We start from the raw sequence: 22415 nt of genomic DNA on the forward strand, positions 1-22415 counted from the left end.
TATCAATGTGTCTAGTCACTTATAATTAGAAGAAACATTATACAGTATGTTTGATATTGTTTTGTTCATACCTTTGTAGTCACATGTTCTATTTTTAATTTTTTTTTTTTTTTGTTATTACAATAAAGTTGAATTTATAAAAATTTACTTGATATTTTGTATTTTTATGACTTTTGAAAATACCTTAAATCTGAGAACTTCCGGGGGCTACGCCCCCTGGTCCCCCACCAGGGACTCTGTCCCTGGACCCTGTAAGGGGGCTCAGGCCACCCCCTTAACCACAGGCCAATTTTCAGAGCAAACTTTTATAAGACAATCACATCCCTGGGTTAAGGTCTCGGGCCTTCACTAAAAAAAGCTTGTCTGCCAAATAACTTCAGATTCCTTTGACCCACAGTCTTCATATTTGGCTTGGAGGTTGATCATGACCATTAGGTGACCCCCTATTGATTTTGAGGTCACCAGGTCAAAGGCCAAGGTCACAGGGGCCTTGACTTCAAAAAGCTTGTCCGCCCAATAACTTAAGATTCCTATGACCCACAGTCTTCATATTTGGTATTGAGGTTGTTTATGACTAGTAGATAACACCTATTGATTTTGAGGTGACTGTGTCAAAGGTCACAGGGATTTTTACTATATTTAGCATGTTTGCTCAAATGCATAAAAATGCATGTCTGCAGTGTATTGATTTTGACATTTTTATACCCCCGCACAACAAAGATGTAAGGGGGGTATACTGGAATCAGCTTGTCCGTCTGGCCATCCGTCGGTTTTTTCTTGTCCGCCCAATAACTTAAGATTCCTTTGACCCACAGTCTTTATATTTGGCATGGAGGTTAGTCATGATTAGTAGATGACCCCTATTGATTTTGAGGTCACCAGGTCAAGGTCACAGGGGCCTTGACATTAAAAAGCTTGTCCGCCTAATAACTCAAGATTCCTTTGACCCACAGTCTTCATATTTGGCATGGAGGTTAGTCATGATTAGTAGATGACCCCTATTGATTTTGAGGTCAAAGGTCAAGGTCACAGGGGCCTTGACTTCAAAAAGCTTGTCCGCCCAATAACTTAAGATTCCTTTGACCCATAGTCTTCATATTTGGCATGGAGGTTAGTCATGATTAGTAGATGACCCCTATTGATTTTGAAGTCACCAGGTCAAAGGTCAAGGTCACAGGGGCCTTGACTTCAAAAAGCTTGTCCGCCAAATAACTTAAGATTCCTTTGACCCACAGTCTTCATATTTGGCATGGAGGTTAGTCATGATTAGTAGATGACCCCTATTGATTTTGAGGTCACCAGGTCAAAGGTCAAGGTCACAGGGGCCTTGACTTAAAAAAAGCTTGTACGCCCAATAACGTAATAATCTTTTGGCGCACAGTCTTCATATTTGGTATTGAGATTGTTCATGATTAGTAGATGACCCCTATTGATTTTGAGGTCACAAGGTCAAAGGTCAAGGTCACAGGGGCCTTGACTTCAAAAAGCTTGTCCGCCAAATAACTTAAGATTCCTTTGACCAACAGTCTTCTTCATATTTGGCATGGAGGTTAGTCATGATTAGTAGATGACCCCTATTGATTTTGAGGTCACCAGGCCAAAGGTCAAGGTCACAGGGGCCGTGACTTCAAAAAGTTTGTCTGCCCAGTTACTTAAGATTCCTTTGACCCACAGTCTTCATATTTTGCATGGAGGTAAGTCATGATAAGTAGATGACCCCTATTGATTTTGAGGTCATCAGGTCAAAGGTCAAGGTCACAGCGGCCTGGACTTCAAAAAAGCTTGTCCACCCAATAACTTAAGATTCCTATGACCCACAGTCTTCATATTTGGCATGGAGGTTAGTCATGATTAGTAGATGACCCCTATCAATTTTGAGGTCACCAGGTCAAAGGCCAAGGTCACAGGGGCCTTGACTTCAAAAAGCTTGTCCGCCCAATAACTTAAGATTCCTTTGACTGACAGTCTTCATATTTGGCATGGAGGTTAGTCATGATTAGTAGATGACCCCAATCGATTTTGAGGTCACCAGGTCAAAGGTGAAGGTCACAGGGGCCTTGACTTCAAAAAGCTTGTCTGCCCAATAACTTAAGATTCCTTTGATCCACATTCTTCATATTTGGCATGGAGGTTAGTCATGATAAGTAGATGACCCCTATTGATTTTGAGTTAACCGGGTCAAAGGTCAAGGTCAGAGGGACCTTGTCAAAAAGCTTTTCCCCTCAATTGCTATAGAATGCCTGTCCATAGTGTTTTGATTTTGACATTTTCACATTTGAAGCATGAAGAATACATAACTAAGCAATGCACTGGCTTAGTAACCTCAGATGTTAGAGAGGTTGTCCTTGAGTTCTAAATGGCCACTGTTGATTCTGACAAAGTGGTATGCGGGGTATTCATGCCATGACAGTGGCAGTTCTAGTTACATTTGAAGCATTATAATACATAACTTAGCAATGCACTAGCTTAGTAACTTCAGATTTTGCAGGGAGGTTGTCCTTGAGCTCTAAATGGCCACTGCTGATTCTTACAAAGTGGTAAGCAGTGGTATTAATGCCATGACAGTGGCAGTTCTAGTTTTACCAAATTTTTGGATATCATCATGAATGTTTTTTTAGCTTGTCAGGGGCTGTATAGATTGTCTGCACTATTGTATATAGGTGGACAAGGTGGTTAAAATATTTTATTTCACTTGATAATGTTAAGAATGCTTCAGACATTAAATTAAAAAAAAAATAGATAAACAAAAAAAACATTATAAGGACATTATGATTCACATCATGTATATAATGATGATTATTAATGGTAAAGTTTTTTTTTAACTTAAAAATCTTCTCCTCTAAAATACAGTGCCCATAGCATAGTTATTTTGCATGTTATGATGTAGCTTTACCTTATTGTCCTTGACAAAAGTTATTTTTCTGTCCGCCTTGTTTTACTGAGCTATAGTATACATGCTGAAGATCATAGATGGTTGTAACCATAAATTATTACTACAGTTCTGTTTTCAGTTCTTCAAGATTCCTGTTGGGACTTCTATAAACCAAAGATGGAACAGTTCATGAAGGAAGGCAAAAAATGGGTAGGTACCCTCTGTTTTGATTATGGTTTGTTTGTCTGGTTTTTACACAGAGTTTAACAAATGTCTTGTCCCAGGTCGGAGGTCAGTCCACCTATCCAAATTTCCTGGAAAGTAAACCAGTAATTTCTCTGCTAGTGACCAACTATAAATCTCACATGAATTCTGAATCTGTTGTGTGAGATAAATGACCAGTAGACTCAATGTCAGAGATCAGACATTGTGGAAATATTTCAGCTTGCTCAAGGATTGAGCCAGGTACTCCCTGGATTACTAAGCAGATGCTCTGTCTGTTGGGCTCAAGGGGTGGACATAAATTACAGTGAATTGCTCAGCATTGCCATGAAATATTTTCATTTGATAGTTTGAATTTAAAGCAGCATGCCTATTTTCATGAACATTTTGAAAATGTGTTGAAAAATGAGATATTGTGAAGTGAACAAAAAAGTTATTTATAAATTGCAAATGGTACTAACAATCCACATGAATTAACAAATGTAAAAAAAGCCATTACTTCATTCGTCATGCAGTAGTAAGGAGGTGAAAAATACTGCAAAATCTGTCATATAACAAACATGTAAATCATTACTTGAACAGTGAATATTTTTACTTTTCATAAAATCTTAATACATTTTTGAGCGGGTTGCACAGGTGCAAACCCGGGTTATAGTATGGTGGATGTAGGGCGGCAGGTGAGTGGGGAAGAAATTTTTGTGACGGTTTTCTCAGCAACTACTTCTTCATATTTGGTACACGGCATTAACACGTATTCCTAGACTATGGGATTCAATTTCAGGTCTGCCGCTCATCCACTTCCTGTTTACCGACTTAAAACTTAAAAGTTAAATTTTTGACATTAATGATCAATGGTAGAAAATTTTCATAACATCACAGCCTCATGATATTTATATAAATGCCACCCGGCCATTTCTGTCTTTGACCCATTTTTCTCAAGTTAATTTTTGATGATATCTAATTTTAAATTTGTGTAATAGATGATGTATATGTATATAAGGTGTACATTGTGAAAATTCAACCTATGGTTAATAATTTTAAATTTTATTGTATGCACAGTTTTTAATACACTTTGTACTTAGACAAGTTATTTCATTTATAGGTATATAAGGAATGGTCAATCAAAACTGAGGATGAAGATCCGCAGAAACAAGGTATGTTGTTATATGGAAAAATATTCTTAAATGGTATGAAATATTTCATGTGATTAAACTATTTAGCTTATGGATATTCTTTTGGTCTCATCTTATCTCATCTTATCTTATATATTATTATCTACTCTGGTGTTTGCTTGTGACTGAAATAACGATTTTAAGAAACCTTTGACCCACAGTCTTCATATTTGGCATGGAGGTTGATCATGACCATTAGGTGACCCTTATTGATTTTGAAGTCCCTGGGTCAAAGGTCAAGGTCACAGGGGCCTTGGCTAACAAAACTTGTCCTCTCAATTGCTTAAGAATGATTTGGTCAACAGTCTTCATATTTATACCCCCACCACAAAATGTGGGGAGGGGGGGGGGGGGCTATAATGGATTCACTTTGTCGCATTGGTCGGTCGGTCCGTCTCCATTTTCATGTCCGCTCTAACTCCTATACCAATTGAAGTATTTTCTTCAAACTTGACTCAAATGTTCACCTCAACAAGGGGATGTGCAGAACCCATGTTGCCCATGTGTCAGCTCAAGGTCAAGGTCACAATTGAAGGTCAAATATCAAACACAATCAAATATTAGACAGTATGTCGTGTCTGCTCTGTAAGTCATACACTAATTGAAAGATTTTCTTCAAACTTGGCTCAAATGTTCAACTCAACAAGGGGATATGCAGAACCTATGTTGCCCATGTGTCAGCTCAAGATCAAGGTCACAATTGAAGGTCAAATATCAAACAATATCAAATATAAGACAGGATGTTGTGTCCGGTCTGTAAGTCCTACACTAATTGAAAGATTTTCTTCAAACTTGACTCAAATGTTCACCTCAACAAGGGGATGTGCAGAACCCATATTGCCCATGTGTCAGCTCAAGGTCAAGGTCACAGTTAAAGGTCAAATATCAAACAAATATTACACAATATGTTGTGTCCGCTCTGTAAGTCCTACACTAATTGAAGGATTTTCATCAAACTTGGCTCAAATGTTCACTTCAATAAGGGAATGTGCAGAACCCATGTTGCCCATGTGTCAGCGCAAGGTCAAGGTCACAATTGAAGGTCAAATATTAAACAATCAAATATTACACAGTATGTCGTGTCCGCTCTGTAAGTCCTATACTAATTGAAAGATTTTCTTCAATCTTGGCTAAAATGTTAACCTCAACAAGGATATGTGCAGAACCCATGTCACCCTTTTGCCGGCTTAAGATCAAGGTTACACTTTAAGGTCAAAAATTGACTTAGAAAATATTCTTAAATTTTAACATTTATTTGAATTTCTGAATCTAGAAAAGGTATTTACTTGAAACTTAAGATATATAAAAATATAATAGAAGTGCCGCAAATAAGATATGCAGGTCAAGTTTCATTACTCTGTATTGCATTTTAAAAAAGTTATTCCCCTTTTTAGCTCACCTGTCACAAAGTGACAGGGTGAGCCTTTGTGATCGCTTTTCGTCCGGCGTCCGTCTGTCCGTCGTCCCTCCGTAAACTTTTACTTTAAATGACATCTCCTCATAAACCACTGAGCCAATTTCATCCAAACTTCACAGGAATGTTCCTGTGGTGGTCACCTTTAAAAATTGTTCAAAGAATTTAATTCCATGCAGAACTCTGGTTGCCATGGGAACCGAAAGAATTTTTTTTTAAATATCTTCTTTTAAAAAACCGTAAGAGCCAGAGCTTAGATATTTGGCATGAAACATCTTCTAGTGAGTGTCTACCAAGTTTGTTCAAATAAAAGCCCTGGGGTCAAAATTGGCCCCGCCCCAGGGGGTCATTGATTTTCCCTATATGCATATAGTAAAAACTTAATAAATCTTGTTTTAAAGAACTCAAAGAGCTATGGCTAAGATATTGAGCATCAAACATGTTCTAATAGGTGTCTACCAAATTTGTTCAACTAAAAGCCATGGGGTCAAAATTGGCCCCGCCCCAGGGGTCATTGATTTTCCCTATGTGCATATAGTAAAACCTTAAAAAATCTTCTTTTAAAGAACCAAAAGAGTTAGAGCTAAGATATTTAGCATAAAACATGTTCTAATAAGTGTCTACCAAGTTTGTTCAAATAAAAGCCATGGGGTCAAAATTGGCCCCGCCCCGGGGGTCATTGATTTTCTTTGTATTTGTATAGCAAAAACTTAAAATCATATTTGGAAAAACCCAAATAGCGTGAGGTTAGATATTAAGCATGAAACATCTTCTAGTAAGTGTCTACAAAGTTTGTTCAAATAAAAGCCCTGGGGTCTGTCAAAACTGGCCCCGCCCCAGGGTTAGTCATTGTTTTTAACTATATGTGTATAGTAAAAACTTTAAAAAAATCTTCTTTTAAAAAGCCCAATGAGCTAGAGCTTAGATGTTTAGCATGAAACATCTTCTTAAGGGTGTCTACCAAGTTTGTGCAAATTTAAGCCCTTGGGTTAAATTGGCCCTGCAATGTTTGGGGGGGGTGGGGGTGGGGGGGCTTTATACAGGTGAGCGACCTCAGGGCCATCATGGCCCTCTTGTATATTATTTCTGTATCTATCCAGATAATATTCCTGAGGAACTGAAGGACAATCCATTTACAAGGGAACAATTCGAGAAAGCTATATCTGAAGGGGAAGAGCGTGATAAATCATTGAGGATTATGGTGATTGGGTGCTATGGACAAGGGAAGACGTCATTGGTGAAGAAATTGTTCAAAGAGAAAGTAAAAAGAAATGTGGACAGCACAAATGGAATAGATGTCATTCACTTTGATGTAAAATCAGATTACACTTGGGAAAGAAGAATTATTGATACTGATGTAGATACAGGTATTGATATAGAAATATTAAACAAAAAATTAAGCAAGATTTCTAATCTGAACATGTATGCTGAAAACCATTTTAGCTCGACTTCTTTTCGAAGAAAAATTGATATCGTCATGCCTGCCTACCTGTTGCCTCACACATTGCCGTGGCTGTCTGCAAACTTAAACATAACATTGATCATAACTTTTTTATTTCTTGGTGTATTGTCTTCGTACGTGGCCTAAACAACCCTTGGAGCAAGACCATAAAGTACACCAGACTGACCTTGACCTTCATTCACAATTGACTTTGACCTTGCTTAAACATTTTATTTATTTGCTTTTAGAAAAAAGTTAAAAAAAAAAAAAGTGAAGCTTTGCTCCCACTCGGCATTGACTCTTGTTTCATGTTTATACCATTTTTAGTTAATCGTATAATGTTTTCATTGTGTACTTGGACCAGGGAGGCATTACAATCTCATTTTTTGAGATAAATAGCCATAAAAAGAGGATGTGTTATGGGCAAGGCCCAGCGTCCTAGCTTAAAGTTCAAGGTTACTGCCAGGAATTGAAAGTAGCAAATTGTAGTAATAACTTAATTGCACCTGGAGTTTGTGTCCGGTCCGTAACTTCTGTATGTATGATGTTAGTGGGATTTCAATATAACAAGTACACATAAAAGCCATAGGTAGATGATGTGTTTAGTTTCAGACACAAATCCAATTTCGTACTTGGAGGTCAAAGGTCAAATCCTGTTTGCCTACTATCCTCATTGGCTTATAACTCTAAATTTTAATGTAATGTCAAAAGATTTTATAATAGCAAATGTCTTCACCTGGGTCAGTGGATGAAGACGCATAGTGTTTACTTTGTGTGTATTTGTTTACAGTTTATCTCTTTGTTATTTTTAGATGGATTTATTAAGTATTTAGCATATACATTCACCCAAGTCAGACATTTTATCACATGCAAGAACGTCTTCACTTTCAAGGTCAAGGTTACACCTTGAGGCCAAAGGTCAAATCGTGGATTGCGACTATCACCTTTGACTTATAACTCTCTTATTCATTAATGTATTATAAAAACATTTGGCATATGCCTTAGACAGCCAGAAGGTGTGTCACGGATAATACATAGCTCAAGGTAATCTTTTGAGGTAAAAATGTCATGTGACTTGAGCATTTTTTTTTATTGCGGACACATTTCTAATCTTGTTAATTCTCTTTTATTCAGATGCAGCAAGAAGGCTGGCAGCAGTAGTTTATCCAAAGGATGGACAAGACAAGAATAATCAGTATGCAACGAGGAGAAAAAGACATGAAGATCGTTCCAGTACAGAGGCTGAAACAAAAGTCAATGCGAAGAAAATAAAGGTAGAGGCAAGTTGTAGTTACACAAATAATGACTCAGAAGTTGTAAGCGAGTCTCAAAGCCAAGGAGAAATTAGTCGAACGTCCTCCAGTTACGATAGTGACATATTTAAGAGTTATTCATCAGTATTGAGCGATTCATCCCTGCATGATACAAACGATGCATATTTGTCAGGGTCAGTCTGGGACTTTGGTGGTCAGTTTATTTTTTACTCCACCCATCAACTTTTCCACTCGAGACAAGCAATTTATTTACTGGTCTTTGATCTGTCTTTGGGACTTGACACTATTGTCGAAGATGAGGACTTTCCTAACAAGAAAAATGTGAAAACTTTAGAAGATTATTTAAGATTTTGGGTTAATTCTGTCCACTGTTTTGTTGGGTCTAATGACGGAGAAGAACCCCATATCATTCTGGTAGGTACACATAAAGACAAAATAAGTGCTGATCAAGATGTTGATGAATACTTTGAAGAAGTGCGAAGTATCTTTGATAACACCAAGCTGATCAGGCATATATACCCACAACATTTTGCAGTTTCAAACATCGGACAGGATACACACGATTTTCAAGAGCTAAGAGGAGCAATAACAAGATTAGGAAAACATTTGTCAGAAGAAAGGGCACATTTACCAGCACGATGGATCCTTCTCGAAAAGATGTTGAAAGAAAAACGATATGAAAGAATTACATCATTTGATCATGTTCTGGCCATTAACAAAGAGATCCAATATCCTTTGGCAGAAAAAGATGAGGTCAAGTTGTTCTTGCAATTTCATCATGCAAGAGGGAGTCTTTTCCATTTCAATGACAAAGAATTGTCCAACTATGTTGTCTTAGATCCACAATATCTCATTGATGCATTTAAATGTATTGTAACTTCAAGAAAGTTTTGTCTTACTCAGCCAAAATTGAGAGATGCTTGGAGACAGCTGTGTGAGGATGCTATTCTTCAGAAAGCTCTTATTGAAGAATTGTGGGAAACAAACACAAACTTCCTGCAGCACAAAGAGGTTTTACTAGGCTTCCTTCAATGCCATAGAATTATTGCCCCGGTGCTCAAGTATAATGAAACCAAAGATATTTCCAGCCACCCTGGACCCGTAGATTGTTACATTGTACCGAGCCTTCTCAAGAATAAATCTTCAGCTCGACTGGTGTCTAAGTTTATCAAATACAAGGCTCTGACAAAGGTGGCACTTGTATACGAGTTTGAGAATGACTGCATTGTAGGGACAGTCTTTCAACGATTCACAGCTGCTGCACTTGGAAGGTGGCCGCCTGTTTCTTATAAAAAGCAAAGTTTGCTTTATGAAAATCTGAGTGTATTTGAGATTCAACTTGATCATGCAGGAATGACAAAATTTAGAGATGGTATGCTGGAGCTTTTAGTTGTCAACCTGTGTCCGTCCAAGCAAGTTTCCAGTGAGGTTTGTGACTTGTTCCGATGTTTCTTTGAAGCAGTAGTATTTTCGGAATTTCGGAAGCTATCATGCATTGGTGAATCAGGAAGTCCTGGTGAAAGAAAATTGTTTACAAGTTCAATAAGGTGCTATGATGAAATCCATGGGCTTTACGGCAGTGACAAAATGTACAAATTAACGGAAGTAGAAAATGCCAAGCCCAGTATTCCTTGTCCAGACTTTAGTAGCCACACCTTCAATGCTCAAGATGGTCTTAATATGTGGTACAACACTGATATTATTGATATAAAAAGTGTTCCAAAAAAGGAACTTACTGACCAAGAGTGCGTAACATTGTCAACTGAAGTCATTGGACGTGGGTGGGAGCTTCTAGCATATAAGCTGGGCATCTCAGTAGTTGAAGTGGAACATATAAATGACGACTTTCCTAAGAAATCACAAAAGATTTTAAGAATGTTGAAGAAATGGCAGGGTAAAAAACATGAAAAAGCGACTCTGGATGTTTTGGTCACAGCCATCCGTAAAGTACGAGCCTCAGAGTTAACGATTGATGAAGATAAACTCAAAGGAATAATTTATGAGCTAGGTTGACACTTTGATTATTAACTGTGACAAATTGTGAATTGGAGCAAGTTCTTACTTAGGTATGCAATTTCTGTTTGATATTTTCTTTTCTTTTAAAATGAATTTGCCAAAGCAAGATTGAAGCTTTTACAGTATTTACTGTTAGATTATTTTGATTTGTATTGATTGTGTGTAAATAAGTGAATTAAAGTACCTCTACTGAGAAAAAAAAAAAAAAAAAAAAAAAAACCCGTAAAATTTCAAAGTCCTACAAAAATGTGAAGCACTTAAATGGAAAAATCTGTAAAGGATAATTATAAATTTGCTGAAAATTAAATTGAAAATAGATTTCTCAATTTAAGTTGTTTCATTTTTGGGTTATATTGCGCAATTAAAATGGTGATTCTGGAAAAGCGTGGAGATGTGGTGAGCTGAAACTTTGCACAAAAGTTATTGGTCTAGATATACATTAGATTGTACACAAATATTGGGGAAAATATTTCAAGAACGGTCATGTATAGAACCTCTGTGGAGTTCCTTTAAAATACACAATAACAAATGTTTGGTAAAAATCAAGGGAACATCTTTTTGACTGACTTGGGTTCAATTTGTTTTGGATATTTTTTAAGGTTGTAAATATTGAAACTTAAGGATAATATGATTTGAAGGATGTCTTTAGTTGATGTTGATGCAATTATCTTAGCATGATTGAAAACTGTCAGCCGTCCAAAGTATTTTAAATGTGTTCATGTATTTCATTTATGTGTTCAGTATTTGATCTCTGTTATACTAAAGACCAATTTGAAAAATGGCACTGTTAAGTTTTTTTTAAGAGTTTTTTTTATGCCCCCGGGCATATAGTGATTGAACCGTCAGTCCGTCCGTCCGTCTGTCTGTACGAGGTTAACCTAGAACGGAAGTTGGATTTTTCTTAAGTTCTACCTGTACCAATGGCTTCTAAGTTTACACATTTACTAATCAATACAAAGTACATGATCTGGGCAAGTTACATAACTGTGGCTTTCATATTTACCAAGTTATTGCCCTTTTCAGCACTTACAAAATGAATAATGGTTAACCTAAAACGGCAAGTTGGAAATGTCTTAAGTTCTATCTATACTAATGGCTTTATAATTTCCACACTTACTTATCAATACAAAGTACATGATATTGCCAAGTTATATAACTGTGTCATCCATATTTCCCAGTTATTTCCCTTTTTTCACTTTGAAAGTAGGGCCTTGTCTGGTTAACCTATTTCGGCAAGTTGGATTTATCTTAAATTTCTCCTAATTGCTTAATTTCTTTAATGATATCTTTCATATTTAGTAGGTGGATACCTTTGATGGTCCTCTAATTTTTTGTGGAGTAAGCGGTCTCTAGGGTCAAGGTCACTGGTTTAAAAAATAAATATAAACATTTTTGCTCATACAGCCTTTATATTTTAGTTGATGTTTTAGTTTAATACAAACATGCCAAGGGAGGTCCTCCTTCTTTGTGTGTAGTAAGGGGTCATTTGGGTCAAGGTCAATGTTACCAATGTCAAGGTCACCAATGTTGAAAATAGATTTTTACAGGTGTATTTACCTTATTCTATAGACAGATGTTATTTATAATTGATAGAAACATAAACTTTGATGGAGTTAGTGGTCAGTTGGGTCAAGGTCACCAGTGCTAAAAATAGATTTTTACACATTTGCTCATACAGCCTTTATTAAGTGACAGATATATTTTATATTTCGTAGGAAGATAACTTGCATGGTCATCATTTTGATTGGGGTAGGGATCAGTGGGTCAAGGTCACTTGTGCTAAAAATAGATTTTTACACTTTTTGCTCATACAGCTTTTATTTATTGACAGATGTATTTCATATTTGGTAGGAAAATAACTTACATGGTATTTTTCTTTTGGATAGAGTTAGGGTTCAGTTTGGTTATGGTCACCAGTGCTAAAAATAGATTTTTACACTTTTGCCCATACAGCCTTTATTTAATGACAGATGTATTTCATATTTGGTAGAAAGATAACTTGCATGAAGTTGAATATTTTTCATCTTCACAAGTCAGAGCAATGACTTGTCAACTTATATTTTTCACAATTACAAAATGCTTTGACTTTGTCAAGCTATATTATATAAACTTGTGTTTACAATTTTTTGGCAATTTTTCTGTCCATAACTGAGTGAATGGGTAAACATTTTTTGAAATCAAGAATCTGAGCCGGGGGCATTTGTGTTTAACAAACACGTTCTTGTTTGAAGTAAAGTTTGTTACTAGTCAGTCCCGTATTGTTGATCTCCTTTGTACTAAAGACCATTTAAAAAATGGCACTGTTATGGATTTTTTTAATAATTTTATTACTGGTCATACTGGTGTCTGTATTATGTCAACGAAATTATTTGTTTACTGGATAGTCCAGTTAGTATCAGTATAAATTGATGTGATATGAATTCATTGATCTCCTTCATACTAAAGACCATTTTAAAAATGGCACTGTTATGGATTTTTAAATAGTTTAATTACTGGTCAGTCTGGTATCAGTATAAATTGATGTGATACAAATTCATTGATCTTGTTCATACTAAAGACAATTTTAAAATGGCACTGTTAGGGATTTTTTTATAGTTTTTTTTAAATATTTTTATTACTTGTCAGTCAGGTATTCAGTGTCTTAAAGTGTCTACAAGTGATATTTCATATACATTGTTGTGCCAACTTTCCCTTGTACATATTGACTAACATAAACAATAAGGAGTGTCTAATGATTGTAGGCAATCATCAAATGATGGTTTACAACTAGAATTTCCTTTTATCCTTTTGTTCAGAAAATCCATGACAAGGATCAAGTTTGTTCAAAATTGTGTCAAATTTCATTATTATATATACTCTTGTAGAAATGTATATAGAATTTTTTTCTTTGAAATATTGTTGTTGTAAATAATAGCTGTTTCAGTTGATCAAAAACTTCCATGATTCATACTAAATGGGTCTTCAACCTAATGCATTTTAATCGTTACCATTTAATCTCGTTTTGACTAAAGAAATTTTCTACTATTATAATGGATATTCCATTTTTTTGCGGCATTCTTTGGGTGAAGTGTAAGTTTGGTAGTTACATTGTCTAAATGACTGCAGATTTGTTGACACGTTTTTGAAATGTGTTCAGTATTTTCATATTTGATGCATGTTCAGTATATTTACTATGTGTTCAGTATTTTTTATCTGTGTTCAGTATTTAATTTGATCTATGTTATATCAAAGACCATTTTAAAAATGGCACATTGTTTGGTGTGTAGATAGTTTTGTTACTTGTCATTACGGTATAAGTGTAATATGTCACTGAGATTATTATTTTACTGGTCAGTCCTGCCAGTGTTATGTGACCTGGTGAAGTATCCCGTTAATGTATCTATGACTGATATTTGATTACGACATTGTTATTCCTGCTCCTACATCATGTAGATACCCTCACATTAGGTACCAGAATAAAGTTTTAAACAAACATGCAGTGGTCATTGTATAATGTACTTTTTTTAACCAAAGGCTTAAGTGTTCTTCAATATTTTATCCCCAGAAAGTTAATTGACCAGAAGGCATCATTAATACTTAAGAAGCAAACAATACTTTACAAGCAGCTGTCTTTAAAGATTGATTGTTCTTAAACATAAGAAGAGTTTTATGATCACCACCATGTGAAAGCATCTGTGGATGTTTGTTATTTCTATATCATACATTGTTGTCTTGTTGGAATGGTTCTGAAAAGAGTTTCTAGTAAAGTGGGTCACAGGAATGGAGCATTGTGTAGTGCGCTTTGTCACTCACAAATAATTTCGGTCAAACTAAGTCTGCACCATTGTAAATTTTGTTGGATTTGACATTCTAGAATATCTCCATTTTGGATTTTTGGAATAAAGAATTGTTGATTGGACCTTTACAAAAAGCTTTATAGGACATACATGTATACTTTGCAAATAAAATATTTGCCATTGGTTTTGTTAGTTTCCAAAAAAATCCCTGAAACTACAAAGCGTAAGGCTTACTTGTTAATTTTATTCTGCATTGTCAAAAGAAGACATATCATAACCTAGTGCTAGAAGTAGCCAAGAACATTTTAAATTTTAAAGATTTCCAGGTGAGCAATGTTTGCCCAATAAGCCAAGCAATATTATTGGTCCACTTAACTATAAAGTAAATAAATAGAGATACCTGTTGTATAAAAATATATCACATATCCTTCATTTGAATGATTATGAGCATTTTCTCATTAAACAATAAAGAAGTTGTATGATTTTAAGTCCTGCACCCTCCTATCTTGTGTCCGAGGGTTTGTGACATCAGAATCGCAGCCACCATTTATCCCTGCATGATCAGAGAGGCAACTAAATGGATTTGAATTATTGTAGTATATGCATCTCTTAGCTGAAGCAGATGATGTGGTTTGACCCCTTGTGTTGCTTTAGATTTGTAATATCCGAGGTTAACCAAAATCATCTTTCCAGTTTCAATGCCATATGACCTAAATTGTGTTTGTGTGTCATAAAACCAAGCAAATAAAAACCAAGCAAAACCTTTCAACTTTTTCACATTCTTATTTCTTGTAACGAGTTCAAAGAATTAAAATAGGCAGGTTGTTTTGATAATGATTTAATAACCAGTTGTTGAAAGAGCATTAAATGGTCACATGTCCTCTTTAGTAAAGTTTTTTTTCTTCTTATAAAGCGAGATAAATTATGTGTTTATGATGACATTTTATATGAATTTTTCCCGCTATTTATATGCATGTGTTACCTTGACAACAGCAGTTAGTGAATTAAACAGTCGTTTTCTTCTCTTTCTATTTGATTTGTCTTTTGAAACGGGTCATGCCAAACTTTGCCGTAATTATCCTTTCAATTGTAAACCTTTACATCTTTGTTGGTGCCTTTATCCCTTTACTCGTTACAGTTACTCGACCTCATCTATCTTGTACATTTCTACATCTTTTATAAAATTTTCTTCTTGAAAATTTAAAAGGTTGTCATCACTGTTGGAATCATTATCACTTTTGCTTTCAGACAAATTTATTTATTTCTGTATTACAGTCCGTGGTTTGATAGGTCTTGTTTGGTGTCATGTGCATGCTTGTTAGTTCAAATCTATGCAAAATTTACTTTCTTCCCTTTTAATAAATAAATTCAGTTCTCTCTCTGCCTTTTCACCTACATCACCATTCATTTGACTGAATGAAAAAATCCACTCTCCTTTACAATTGTGCGGATTATCGTTTCTTCTAAAGATCTTTGCATCCGTTGCACTAAAAAGATATGCCACTGTGCTGTTCTGTTAAGTGAAAGTGGTCAGTATGCTCTAGTTGCTTATTTAAAATCAATTCTAACTATGGTTGGTTCGAATCTCACTAGAAGCATGAAATCTTATAAGTGAGGAAGCTATCGAGCTGTCTTTGAGAGGATCGGTAATTCTAATGACATGCCATCCCATGCCTTCTTCCAGTAGTCAAACCTCGAAAGTTGCCATATGACTGAAATATTGCTACCGTTATAATAAACACCCAGGCAAAAGAAATGATGAAAGAAAAATAAAGTAATAAAAACATTGTCATGGGTTTAAGACTTTTATTTAAACAAATGTGTACATGAAATAATGAATATTTCGTCTTCTTTAACTTACGGATTCCTCGTCTAAGTTGAAGGAGTTGAAGTTGTAACGAAGAGGAGTTGAAGTTGTAACGAAGAGAGTAGCTTGAATGCTGCTGTCATCAAAGGAAGGTACACTCGTTTCAAGGTCACTATTAACTGAAAACAGTTTCCGGATCATAACTTAAGTTCTATTTTGCTCACAATATTCAAACTTCATAGGATGATAGTCCATATTGTGTAGAAAATCCCTATTGGTTTTGGGGTCACAAGGTCAAAGTCACTATTACCTTAAAATTGATAACAGTTTCAGGAACATAACTTAACGCCCATTTGGCCCATAGTGTTCAAACTTCATAGGATTATTGTCAATATTGGGTAAAAGACCCCTATTGATACTTTATATAATTCCCATGTCTTACTTATGCTTCATCCTTACTAAAAAACACTTTCGGGCATATAATGCTTCGCCTAGAGGTGCCCATGTAAATTATTTTACATAAACCTTCAGCTCAAGCATTTCTGCTAGTATATGGCTTAAGTTTATCATGAGGTACAATTTTTGTTTGGCATACGAGGCTTAGAAAAGTATCCGGAAATGTTTCATAACTTTTTAGCTCACCTGACCACTTCATAGAGTGACAGGGCTATGTCCAGCATTGTGCGTCGTCAACAATTTGGTTGTTAACACTCTAGCAGTCACAGTTTTGATTGGATCATCATTAAACTCTATCAGAATGTTTGTCTCAATTAAATACAGGTCAAGTTCGAATATGGGTCATCTCGGGTCAAATACTAGGGTTTTGCTCATAAATAATGTTCCACCTTATATATTTAATTATCACATGCAGTATGCCAGTGCAGTCAGTGTCAGCTGCTGATATCTTCTCATGCTGAACAACATTTATAAACACTTTACAGATAACCCATGGTTCTGCAGCCCATAGCTGGAAACTTGCATCTTTCCAAGTAATGTTTGGTTATTTAGATTTTTTCTTTTATAAACACATTAATAAATACTGTTCACAACTTTCCAAACAGTATATGGTTATATAGATTGCTTCATTATAAATTCATAAATAAAACACTTTTAAGTGTTTAGTCTACTGTTAATTGTTGGAAATGAGTGTCCTTCCAAGTAGTGGTTTGTTATTTCGATTGCTTCTTTTATAAAATCATATTGATAAAATACTTGTCAAATACTCCATGGGTCTATCTTCATTTTTTGTGCAGTATAAGTAGTGTATATTCAAGAGTGCAGTATAAGTAGTGTATATTCAAGAAGTGCCCGGTTATTTAGATAATGCTTCTTCTAATTATATAATTTATAAAACACAACTGAACAACATTTATAAACACTTTATTAACACTCCAAGGGTCTATTGTCCACTGTTGGGATTAAGTAGTGTAAATCCAATTATGTCTGGTTATTAATGATTGCTTTTTTTAATTATACATTTATAAAACATTTACAAATGCTCCATGGGTCTATTGATCATTGTTGGGAAGTATTGTATATCCAAGTAGTGTCTGGTTATAATCCCCCGCCGAAAGGCTGCGGGTATATAGAAATAGTCTCCGTCCATCCTTTCATCCGTCCGTCCTTCTATCCGACATTTTTGTCTGGAGCATATCTCAAAAAGTATTTGAGGTATCTACTTGAAGAACTTAAAAGGTGGGTAGATCATATTGAAGAGGAGTGCATAGCACAAGAATGATAACTCTACCTTGCATAATTTTTCAGTTATTGCCCTTTGTTATCCCCCGCCGAAAAATTTCGGCGGAGGATATAGAAATAGTCTCCGTCCGTCCGACCTTCCGTCCGTCCTTCCGTCCGTCCTTCCGTCCGACATTTTTGTCCGGAGCATATCTCTAAAAGTATTTGAGTTATCAACTTGAAACTTCATAGGTGGATAGACCTCATTGAGGAGGAGTGCAGTGCACAAGAATGATAACTCTACCTTGCATGATTTTTGAGTTATTGCCCTTTGTTATTTTTCAAAATTGATTTTTGTCCAGAGCATAACTCCAAAAGCCTATGAGATATTAACATGAAACTTCTTAGTTGCATAGATTTCACTCAGGAGGTGTGCAGTGCACAAGAATGATAACTCTACCTTTCATAATTTTTGAGTTATTGCCCTTTGTTATTTTTCATTCCTAATTTTTCACCTGAGTGGAGCATAACTCAAAAAGTGTTTGAGATATCAACATGAAATGTCATAGGTGGATAGATCTTATTGAGGAGGAATGTTGTGCGCAAGAATGATAACTCTTCCCTATACAATTTTTGAGTTATTGCCCTTTGTTTTTTTTCATGCTATTTTGTCCAGAGCTTATCTGAAAAAGTATTTGAGGTATCAACTTGAAACTTCATAGGTGGATGGATCTCATTGAGGAGGAGTGCAGTGCACAAGAATGATAACTCTACCCTGCATAATTTTTGAGTTATTGCCCTTTGTTATTTTTCATTCTATTTTGTCCAGACTTTATCTCAAAAAGTATTTGAGGTATCAACTTGAAACTTCATAGGTGGATGGATCTCATTGAGGAGGAGTGCAGTGCACAAGAATGATAACTATACCTTTCATAATTTTTGAGTTATTGCCCTTTGTTATTTTTCATACCTAATTTTTCACCTGAGTTGAGCATAACTCAAAAAGTGTTTGAGATATCAACATGAAATGTCATAGGTGGATAGATCTTATTGAGGAGGAATGTTGTGCGCAAGAATGATAACTCTTCCCTATACAATTTTTGAGTTATTGCCCTTTGTTTTTTTTTCATGCTATTTTGTCCAGAGCTTATCTGAAAAAGTATTTGAGGTATTAACTTGAAACTTAAAAGATGGATGGATCTCATTGAGGAGGAAAACAGTGCTTAAGAATGATAACTCTACCCTGCATTATTTTTGAGTTATTGCCCTTTGTTATTTTTCAAAATTAATTTTTGTCCAGAGCATAACTCAAAAAGCCTTTGAGATATCAAAATGAAACTTCATAGGTGCATAGATCTCACTCAGGAGGTGTGCACTGCACAAGAATGATAACTCTACCTTTTATAATTGTTGTGTTATTGCCCTTTGTTCTTTTTCATACTTAATTTTTCAATTCAATTTTTTTCTCAAAAAGTATTTGAGGTATCAACTTGAAACTTCATAGGTGGATAGATTTTACTGAGGAGGGATGCAGCACACAAGAATGATAACCTACCCTGCATTATTTTTCAGTAATTGCCCTTTGTTATTTTCAGCCATCAGTATTCACATAGGTTTCAAATCTGTAATCACTATAGCCATCAGTTTTCATTACCAAAAGACCTCTTAAAATGGAATTATTCCGCTCTACTACATATACATTCTTCCAATGAGCAAACACATTCGGCGAGGGATGGCCATGTTGACATGGCTCTTGTTATTTTTCAAACTTAATTTTTGTCCAGAGCATAACTCAAAAAGCCTTTTAGATATAAATATCAAACTTCATAAGTGGATAGATCTCACTCAAGAGTTGTGCAATGCACAAGAATGATAACTCTACCCATCAGCTATCAGTTTTCATTACCAAAAGACCTCTTAAAATTGAATTATTCTGCTCTACTACATATACACTCCTCCAATGAGCAAACACATTCGGCGGGGGATTGCCATCATACATTTATATAACACTTGCAAATGTCCCACGGGTCTATTGATCATTGTTGGGAGGTATTGTATATCCAAGTAGTGCCTGGTTATTAAGATTGCTTCTTTTAATCATACATTTATAAAACACTTACAAATGCTCCATGGGTCTATCGACCATTCTTGGGAAGTATTGTATATTCAAGAAGTGCCTGGTTATGTAGATTGTTTCTTTTAATTATACATTTCTAAAACACTTACTAATGCTCTATTGATTATTCAATGTTGGTAAAATTGTATAGCAAAGAAGTGCCGGGTTATTAAGATAATGCTTCTTCTAATAGTATTATTGATAAAACACAAATGCTCCAAGGGTCTATCGATCATTGTTGGGAAGTATTCAAATATAACTAAGAAATATACATGAAATACATTGAAAATCGTATATTTGTGCCATTCTCAGTCCGATTTGAGAGAAAAGCGTTCTTTCAAATTACCTACTAACCCTAAAACCAAAAAAAAAAAAAAAACCAGGAAATTATAAATGTCAATTAACTTGTTAACGTCATCCGTCAGAGCACTACATCCTTTCATTTGTTTTGCATATTTATTCCCGATCTCTTCAATTGCTTCTCTGTCAAGCTTTTTCTTCTGGCAGTTTTTTTGCCCGCTGTTTAAGATAATCCTTGAATGTGTTCTTTATTCCCTCAGGCTGGTATCCCCTGGGACATAACCCATCTTTTCCCCGCGCATCATAACTTCTTCAATTGCTGAACGTCTTGCTGAAAAGAAAAAAAACAAGACCAATCAGTGTAGATCATATGCCTTCTATTTTAAAAGGACATGAACAAACCTTAGTATAATAACCAAGTAGTGTCTAGTTATTTAGATTGCTTCTTTTAATCATACATTTTATAAAACACAAATGCTCAATGGGTCTGTTGACTTAAAAGTTGATTCTGGATCATGTAACCATTGATGTATGTAGCCTTATAAAGCCCAGTGGAGTTCCTTTAAGGGAGATAATTTCTGAAGTAAGCAAGGTATAATTACGATTAATTCCGGGGAGCTTTTAAGTATGGATTCTACAGTATATCCAAGAAGCGTCTGATTATTTAGATTACTTTGTATGCCCCCACAATGTGGGAGCATATAGCGTTGCACTTGTCCGTCCGTCCGTCTGTCCGTCCGTACGTCCCGAAATCTTGTGAACGCAACTCCTCTTAAACCGGATGGCAGATTTTGCTTAAACTTACAGGGATGAACAACCTTAATGTGTAGATGGTAGTAAAGGAAGGAATTTTCGCTGCGACCAAATTTAAGAGAATAATGGCCCTTTGTTGATTTTTTTACTATATACTATGTAGAAATTTTGTGAACGCAACTCCTCTTAAACCGGATGGCAGATTTTGCTTAAACTTACAGGGATGAACAACCTTAATGTGTAGATGGAAGTAAAGGAAGGAATTTTTGCTGCGACCAAATTTAACAGAATTATGGCCCTTTGTTGATTTTTTCACTATATACTATGTGGAAATTTTGTGAACGCAACTCCTCTTAAACCGGATGGCAGATTTTGCTTAAACTTCCAGGGATTAACAACCTTAATGTGTAGATGGTAGTAAAGGAAGGAATTTTTGCTGCGACCAAATTTAACAGAATTATGGCCCTTTGTTGATTTTTAGTTTTCAACTTGTGGCACATGTAGTCCAAAAAATGTTTGACCTAGAGTCATAAGATTGACAGAACAGTGGCGTGTGGGGGCATCCGTGTCCTATGGACACATTTCTAGTTTAATCATACGTTTATAAAAAAACCTACAAATGCTCCATGGGTCTATCGATTATTGTTGGAAAGTATTGTATATCCAAAAAGCGTCTAATTATTTACATTGCTTCTTTTAATCATACATTTATAAAACGCTTACACATGCTCCATGGGTCTGTCGATCATTGTTTGGAAGTATTGTTTATCCAAGTAGTGTCTGGTTATTTACATTGCTTCTTATAATCATACATTTATAAAATACTTGCAAATGTTCCATGGGTCTTTTTGATCACTGTTGAGAAGTGTTGTATATCCAAGTAGTGCCTGGTTATTTAGATTTCTTCTTTTAATCATACATTTATAAAACACTTACAAATGCTCCAAGGGTCTGTCGATCACTGTTTAGTATCTGGTTATTTAGATTGCTTCTTTTAATCATATATTTATAAAACACTTACAAATGCTCCAAGGGTCTGTCGATCATTGATGGAAAGTATTGTATATCCAAGTAGCATCTAGTTATTTAGATTTCTTCTTTTAATCATACATTTATAAAACACTTACAAATGCTTCATGGGTCAGTCGATCACTGTTTAGTATCTGGTTATTTAGATTGCTTCTTTTAATCATATATTTATAAAACACTTGCATATGCTCCATGGGTTTACTGATCATTTTTAGCTTGACTATTCGCAGAAATCGAGCGAATGCAGTCACCCATTTGTCGGCGTCTGAGGCTCTCTGTGGTTAAGTTTTTGCGTGTAAGCTGGTTTCTCCATAACTTCTGAAGGGAATTGATGACAATCCACAAACTTGTTCTCTGTAATTATGTAACATTATTGGCGCAAGTCCCACAACTCTGATTTTTTTTCATAATTATGCCCTCTTTTCTACTTGTGTGTAAGCTGGTATTTTCATAACTACTGAAAGGAATGGATTGGAACTTCACACACTTGTTCTCTGGATTTATCTTACATAATTGGCACAAGTCCCCTTTGAACATTTTCGGAAA

General features: G+C 35.5%; 1 protein-coding gene across 1 annotated transcript in view; it reads left to right on the forward strand.

Annotated features, from left to right (window-relative positions):
• LOC132744399 (uncharacterized) overlaps window positions 1-17233 on the forward strand; it is a 39778-nt gene extending 22545 nt beyond the window's left edge. Inside the window, exons 4-7 of the mRNA XM_060733113.1 lie at window positions 3012-3082; window positions 4197-4248; window positions 6781-7047; window positions 8256-17233. Of these exons, the coding sequence (XP_060589096.1) occupies window positions 3012-3082; window positions 4197-4248; window positions 6781-7047; window positions 8256-10408 (2543 nt within the window). The 3' untranslated portion in view covers window positions 10409-17233. The remainder of the gene's footprint in view (window positions 1-3011; window positions 3083-4196; window positions 4249-6780; window positions 7048-8255) is intronic.
• Window positions 17234-22415: the final 5182 nt, after the last annotated feature.

The sequence above is a fragment of the Ruditapes philippinarum genome, unplaced genomic scaffold (assembly GCF_026571515.1).
Source record: "Ruditapes philippinarum isolate M1 unplaced genomic scaffold, ASM2657151v2 ctg5731_1_1_1_1, whole genome shotgun sequence".
In the NCBI taxonomy this organism is placed as follows: Eukaryota; Metazoa; Mollusca; class Bivalvia; order Venerida; family Veneridae; genus Ruditapes; species Ruditapes philippinarum.